This window comes from Prenolepis imparis, unplaced genomic scaffold (genome assembly GCF_030444845.1).
Source record: "Prenolepis imparis isolate NDT839.2.m4 unplaced genomic scaffold, iyPreImpa1.0 SCAF_2, whole genome shotgun sequence".
Classification (NCBI taxonomy): Eukaryota; Metazoa; Arthropoda; class Insecta; order Hymenoptera; family Formicidae; genus Prenolepis; species Prenolepis imparis.
Genome location: NW_028141160.1, coordinates 13,981,860 through 13,990,180, shown reverse-complemented (window position 1 = coordinate 13,990,180; position 8,321 = coordinate 13,981,860). Strand labels below are relative to the sequence as shown.

At 33.7% G+C, this 8,321-nt stretch overlaps 1 protein-coding gene across 1 annotated transcript; it reads right to left on the bottom strand.

The window, feature by feature from the left end:
- Positions 1-2,263: 2,263 nt before the first annotated feature.
- LOC145947913 (endocuticle structural glycoprotein SgAbd-1-like) lies at positions 2,264-7,680 on the bottom strand. The gene is made up of 3 exons (XM_083057679.1): positions 7,496-7,680; positions 5,713-5,879; positions 2,264-2,706 (listed from the first exon to the last, which is right to left on the bottom strand). The coding sequence occupies exons 1-3, from the start codon at positions 7,505-7,507 to the stop codon at positions 2,439-2,441; spliced, it is 447 nt and encodes a 148-aa protein (XP_082913805.1). The 5' UTR covers positions 7,508-7,680; the 3' UTR covers positions 2,264-2,438.
- Between the last annotated feature and the right edge of the window lie 641 nt (positions 7,681-8,321).

The following is an 8,321-nucleotide window of genomic DNA, read 5'->3' as shown; positions in this document are numbered from 1 at the left end:
CAAAAACGGTTATCGTCGAGACGGAAAGATAGATTCGTTGCATGGTTCTCCAAGAAAATCTTTCTTGCTTCTCGCTGATACAGGAAAGGATTGAGAAACGCTCTCGTCGAAATCAAATTCAAAACAAGGTCTACTAAACACCATCCTTTTCTCCCCGCCTTCCAAATTCTGACGTAATATGTTAAGCAATCGATTTACGCGATGTAACGCGATCAGGTTGTAAAGTATTCTTATGTAAACAAATCAATGCAAGCCGTTAGACGATTCTGTGGCTTTCCTGTAATTCTGAGAAATCATCAAATAATTTTATCAAACGCGTGGCAATTATTCTGGTAAATTTTCCTAATATCGCAAAATTATCTTCAGACTCCATGTTCTCCACAAATACATTATTTATAAAATATGATATGCAATGAATTTAGCATTTACGCACGACCAACGAATAACAAATATTTTAGTCATTATGTAATTTGATGATATTGCTAAATAGAAGATTCGTATCTATTTTGCGTATTAAAATAATTTATTACCATATCCGGTTTGTTAAAAATCTTGGTTAAGGCACAGAACGAGAACAGGTCCTTAATATGTATTTTGATGACACGTTATTATAATAATAAGCACGTGATTACGATACTCAAAATACGCATGAGCTATTAAACGATTTAATAAGATAGCATATGTATATGATACAATACAGCACTTTTGTGATACGACATATTGTCGTCTAGTCATCTGCACCGCGAAACTTCTATTTCCTCTCTCGTTTTTATAACTTTTCGAGAAGAATGAAATGCTCGAGAAATCAGTAATCGTAGGATACGCAGGATCTCGATCAAAATATTATGTTTGCGTATTAAAATTATGAATCAAAGCACTACATTTCATTTATTGTTTTGGTAGGTTCTTCAAGATACGCCCAAAATATCATTAATTTGTCAGCTAACTTTAAACAAAAATAGAATTCTGATAGATTATTTCCTTTTCTTAAACCCAAGAAAAAAAATGATATAATATAATCAAATATGCATAATTAATTATGAGAAGATTTGATAACATATATAATTTTATATCATCATATAAAATCACATATGTTATCTAATCTTTTTACAACTAATTATTTACATCTAACTATAATACCATTTTTTCTCGGATTGTTATATGTATATAAAGAATTATTCTTGAGCCCATCTCTTGCTTTAAAAATTTTGCACAAGTTTTTTGATAAAAAAAATTTTAACTCTAAAACTCTTAAAAATATGTATGTGAAATTTATTACTCTAACACAAGTTCTATCAATTCAATATTCTCACGCGAGCTAAACAGTTTATATTTAGAGTTAAGGCACGTTTTTAACGCCAGCGACGAGCGCAGTCATCAATGAGTACGAGTAACGTTGCTTCCATTTAATTACATATAAAAAATTATGCATAGTTTAATTTGAGCATGGAGATAAAAAATTATCCTTGCAAGTCTATTATATAAATACAATTTTTTAGATGAAATAAATTACAAAGGTAATCGTTTAACAGATCAAGAAATCCGTAAATATTGCATCGCTTGACATAAAACTGCTCTCTAATATATTAATCTCTCTCGAGATCAATTAAGGATAAGGCAATTTTGTAATTCATATTTAAGATATTATCATATCTTGTATTATGTAATAATTCTGAACTTTATTGAATATAGAGTGCTGTGCATATAGCATATGTAATGTATGATATTTTTATCCAACGTACATTTTATTTTAATTTGGACTTTAATAACAACAGTTATCTCTTATTGATCACACATATCGATTATTTAAAATATTTGAAATATTATTTTCGCGAAGCAAATTGCATTTTAATTGAGCGCATTTTCGTTGTATCTATATACATATTTTAAACAAAAAATAAAAATTTTTAATGAAATAAAATATTCTAGAATTATGTAACATTTTTTGTCTCACATTTATTAATCAAAAGTTCAAAAATTATTGTGTGTGTGATTATTAAAAATAATAATTTATATCTTTTATTTTCTTGCACTCTTGTCACTTGTACTCATCGATGTTACATTATCTTGTGCTTTGTGTTGCTCGCGTAATGCTGACATTAATTCTTTTTGATAAAGCTCATCCATATAACAATCGCGGAACAATCGTGCATGATCGACGAACGCGATCCTCGATCTTCAGAAATATTTCCGCCGGCACAACGAGGAGAACGTATAAAATTTAATCGCTTTTTTGTGATGTTTATTTCCATAATTAATAGTCGGCAAGGTCAAACCACCCGCTTCGAAAGAATCTCTCGTAAACAATCAAATAATAGATAATGATCAAATGTGTCGTTGATATCCGAAAAGCGGAGATCGCAAAACAGCAACCTAAAACGTTATGTATTTGATATATCGAAGCGCATTGGGCGGTCTTAGCGTAGACATAGCGAGTTCTAGTATCTCCTGTAAGGTTCCTCTTCTTCGGGATGAGCAGCGTTATATGCCAGGGCGCGTTGTATCTCTGGAGGTATCGGTGGAGGTGTCGGCAGGTGGGCACCACTCGCCAGGAAGCCGTTCTCATCGGCCGTATAGTGTACCACGATCGGCGTACCGTCCGGTGCCGTGTAACTGTATTGACCTCTGACTGCCTCGATCTGGTTAGGTCCGATATTCTTCGGCTGCCCCGTCTCCGCTACGGAGATACCGTTTTCCGTGTCGTAGCTGCAACGATGCACATCATTCAGATATCGCGCGAATATATATTTTTATGAAAGATAAATATGTATTTTATAAAATAAAAAATCGGGAAAGAATATTCGATTAAATAAGATAGAAATTTAATCAAATAAGAAATTGAATATAAATAAATATAAATTAATTAAATATAAATGAATAAAACATTTTCTCAAACTAAATTTAAATAAAAAGTATGAATTACAAGTATAGAATTTTTTATGATTTTATAAAAATATAAAATTTGTATGTAGTACACATTTATAAAAGTATACGAGAGCTATTTTCGCGTGCAGAATCTGCGTAAATATAGTTAAATTAAATTAAATTAATCATCAGATTATAGAACAATAATCGTTTTGACACATCGGTTTTACAATTAATATATTTACTTTATACCTGCTATTTCCCACACCGAGCTGCTACTAAAAGTCAGTGAGAAAAGTACTATACGCCACCTTCGAGGTGGAGCTTGGCCAAGTCTCAGAGACTCACTGTCCCAGAGACAGGTGTCACGGGAGGGGCTCGAGTTAGGTGCGAACTCCAGAGCACTGAGGATGGGTAAGGAAGGTGAACGCGTAGGCAGACAGGTCGGCAAAGGTAGGTAGGTAGGTCGATTGTAATTGTTCAATTGCGCAATGCATTATTGCGAGCTGCGCAGCCGAGTGGCGCGCGTACGATTAACATCAAAGCCAATTATGCATCCTTCCTTCGGTCAGCCTGCGCGACGAAGGTTTACGGTTTTTGCGATTTCGATTAAAGTAATCGGCGCCTTAAGTAACATCCGAACAATACATCAGGTGACTTGACCCGCGTACAATCTCGACACACCCGATTGATTATCCTTGAATGAATATGTTTTAAGAATCATATGGAGTTTCGAAGTTAAAGAGAAAGTGATAATAGATTACGGAGGTATGAATAAAATCGTCTGTTCACCTGGAACCTACTTGTGCAAAGTAATGTTTGCTAAATTGACCGACATATTAGATCACCGAGAAACGATAATATGCGGAATGAATGTCGTAACGATAATCGCAGGTTTCTAATTTCGAAGTCGATTGTTGCAGTCGTTAATTGCATGCAGAGATTCGTCGTGTAAAGATGTAGCGTGACTTAAATATCACGCTGCAAGAAGATTTGAGATGCTCGTATCACTTATAGGAGATAATTCGATAATTACCGACTTATAATCTTGCCGTATTACCAACTAATTACAATGAATCATGCGATCTATCTTAGAAAGTCAAAACAGAGTGAAAATATTTCGATGCCTCTTTCCGATACTCGATTTTCGTGTAAAATTTTGCATAATTATATCGTACGTATGCCAATACTTATCTAATAATGCAAATAATATTTAAACTAGTCGCACAGAGCTGACGTAATAATTAAAACTTACATTTCGTGCAGAATATCGTAAATCTGAATATGTTGTAAGCGTGTAATAATCACCATTAGAATGATAGCTAATCACTTTACGCGCAACTCACGTTTCCATATTTTTAAATAAATGAATAAGTAAATATTCAACGTTCTTCTACATCGTTGAACCAACTTGAAATGTCAATTCTTAACATAAACCAATTTTTTTCATATTATTACATTATATTTACGTTTTATATCAACGTTTCAAAAATTAATTATTTGTGATAAAATATAATAAAATATTCGCGATAATTTCATCATAATATAATCTCCTGATTCTTAGAAAAGGGTTAAATAACAAGTGAAACTAGAGCTGGTAATTTTTTTATACGAGATTATGCCAACATTATACATGAAAAAATATTCATGCATTTGCAATGCACATGTTTATTACAACTGACATGTGACTCCGTTGATCTTTGTACATATACAGTCTAATTACAGACTAATGGAGCATACCATATTCAGAAACACTTCCGAGTACTACTGTGTAAGACTTATTAGTCTTTGCGTTGATATAAATTTTCTCTTTCTCTTTAATCGAGCCCTATATCTTCATTGTACACATCGAAAGATTCGAAAATTGCTTGGGTAGGCGGGTAATAAAAATAATCGCGAGTTTGGCTAACAAAAGTTACACAAGCATGATCAACATAATTGCAACGTTCAATCTCCTTTTTAGGGCGGTAAGAAAACGTCGGCATTATTCTGACAAGCTTATATGGATTCATACTGCTGATGACCGATCTAATGCATCCCACATCTTTTCAGACAGTCATATCGATTCTTTTTTATCGTATCGATTATATCGGTCAACTGCATATAATTCTTAATCCTTAATGTAATGTTTAACACATTTTTGAATGAGATTCTATTTGCACGTCTGAGAATATAAATCACAATATATTATTTATATTTTCAGGAATTGTTAAATAATTTATGAACTAATAATCTAATATTTTTCGTTAAAAAAATAAACTTTAAATTGGTAATTATAAATTCTAGAATCACACAAAAATTCTATCTTGACAAAGATTAATTGATTTTCTTGAAACTTTATTAATAATTAATAAATTAAATGCTCTTCTAAATATACATATATATTCTTTACGATAAAATAAGAATTTTGATTAAAGTAACTTTTTTTCTTGGAGATGGTATATATTTTTGCTTCTTCTATACTGTTTCTTTAATTATCACCTATGAAAGAAAGTATGAGAAATCTGAAATCTATACACATCTGTATGTTAAGAAACAGTACACAAATTCTAGTCACCAGGCACGTAACCATTTTGTACATTTCCGATGCATTAACTGCACTTCCTTCCTGCCTATTAATCACTCCTCGATGAAGACGTAAGACGATGGCAAAAAAAAATTGGCAGTCACACGGAGCGTGTTAGCTTCGCGATTACATCGACCGAATGGCGCGAGCGTGTTTTTATATATATTCGAGGGCAACCGCGATTCTTCGAGCGTGTCGAGATCGTTTTCTCGACGAAACGTACGGATGCTTCGGCGCCGCTTATCGTCTCTTTATGATAAGAGACGGAAGGATGATCTCACCTGTAAGAGTATGATCCGTCCGGCGCGGAGTCTTGCGATTGTCGCAGTATAGCGTAGAAAGGTCGGCCGTAGTAGTTGGGATTATAATATTGCGTCGGCTGTGGATGCGGAGTCGTAAACCTATTGAGTTGTGCGCTCGCCATCATCGTCAAACCGAGTAACAATATCTGCGAAATAATTATTAGTATTAAAATTTACATGTATTAAGCAAAATTTCTTAGAGAAAGAGAGAGGGAAAAAGAAAGAACTTAAATATAACATTTGTAATAATTATTTTAGAAGGATAAAAAAATCTTCCATTATTTGAGAAATTCTATAATTATAGCAGCTTTAGAGTAAATAACGTATTATTATTGCAGTTACGAAACGCAAGCGTTATTTTGCAAAATATTGAACTGTACATTATAAATAAGTACGATGAATATTGACAGATCCAGCGTGAGTCGCGGCATTATATAATCTTATACATATATTACTCATGTGAAAAGGGCCGGCTAAATAAGTAGGTAGGTTGAAATGGGTAGGCAGTTTGGAACGCAAAAGAATTTTGATTCACTGCATTCAAGCCGGTGCGGTTATGAATAATTATACATATCCCGTGCTTCATAATTCTTGTCTCACGCTCATCGGAGACTTCCTCCATTGTGTGTTGAAAACCGAGGAGAGTTAAGTGATTTGCGAACACAATGCGTAATATTTTTCGCGCGCGAGCTAACGAGAAATAAAATGATTATAATAAATACAAGGAGCACACAGAAATCAATCTACGTAACGTGATGCGCATGTAAAAATATGTCACTCTCTCGGCGCATTTCATTGTAAATCGCACGATACGATGCAATTATATCGGGCAGAGATAGTATTTACGCGATATGAAACGGAATATGCGATTTCGCACCACAATTGTAACGAGCACAATCGCGAGCGTCGTTATTTTTCCGAGAATATTACCGTTGTTATCTGTGTGCACCGAACGGAAATGACGAAATTAACACCGATGAAATCTTCGTCTTCGTCCCAACCGATATGTTCGATAGAATAAATTCTCCCCGATTCCACATCGCGAATCAAATGGGAATTTTGATCAGTTCACACGTGCGATTGTATAATCGACCGAACTTTCAGTGACAATCGTGTCGCCATCGTAAAATTTCTCTACATCCAATTGCCACGATTTCATCATACTTGATTAAACTTTTCGCTGAATTTATATGTTATAATGAGACAGCATACTCTTGTATAAAAGATTAGAGAAAGATAAATTGCCGATCACATACATCCATTATATTATACTTTCTATTATAAACGTCAAGCAAAAATATGGTAAAATCTATTTGTTTATTACTATCTTATACTTAATATATTTACAATCAAGTACAGAAAAACATTTATTCCAATTTCTTTATAAAATTGATTGATAAAATCTTTCTCTTAATAAAATCTCTCTAAATTAAATACTAGAAAATGTGTGTGAAATAAAATCTCTTTTAACGAACTCTGTTGACATTTCAAATAGAATTTAATGATCGACAGAAACTTTCTACATTGATTATATGGACAGAAATTAAAGATTTGAACAAATTTTATTATAATAAAATATTTTAATATTTTTTTATGTTAATAAAATTTTATTGCACTAGTGATTATAATCCTAATAGTTATCAATATTTAATTAAAATAACTAGGAATTAGAGACCAGTTAAAACTATTAATCTTCCATTTTATAAAATTAATCGCGAATCGATCAAACGCGCGGGGAAAATTGAAAAAAAATTACACTCACGAGGGTCTTCATGGTGATTTTTATTCCGCCAAAGCCAACCAGGCGACTCTTCAACCGTTATCGGCGAACCAGCGTACACTTGCGTGTCAGGGAATATCACACTACGTGTGCAAAAGTGCACTCAGATCTACCGAAAAGCCACGTACGAGACTCTCGTGTTAACTGCAGTTAAAGATGCGAGCTTAGGTGGGTCACGGTGAGGTTTTATAGTCACCGAGACGCTCTGGTTGTGCCCCCTTTTTGCCCCGCCATCGGCCGTTTTCCGGAGGTTGAAGGGGAGAATAAATCTTGGACTTTACTCGCGTAATCCGCTAACTAGCAAAGGGTGGTGGATGGTGGTCGGGGCTTTCTGCGGTTAGACGATAGGTAGGTGGTAACCGATAGTTCTCCTCGCTTACATTCGCGTTTGATGTGTCTCCCGTGTATCCGCGTGCGCATTTCAGTGCCCACGTATCGCGATCTTCCATAAGCATATTGCACATACAAACTTATCGGTTATATACAAGCGCAAGCATTACAAGCGCTAACAATGTAGGTATAGATCACAAAGTAAATATAAAAACTATGAAATACTGTAAGAACAGATGTTTGAAATACAAAATTACGAAATATTCTGAAAAATATGATTCAAATAAGAAAGAAATGAAAATTTTAACACAAAATACTCCGAAAATATTTTTTCAAATATAAAGGAAAATACTTTTAGAAACGTAAATTCTCAATATAGTTCAAAATAACAATTCTTTATGAATCACGTTAGAGTAGAGAATAAAATATATGTTGTTATTTATGTCGACTACATAATGTGTCTGCAATATTACTCAGC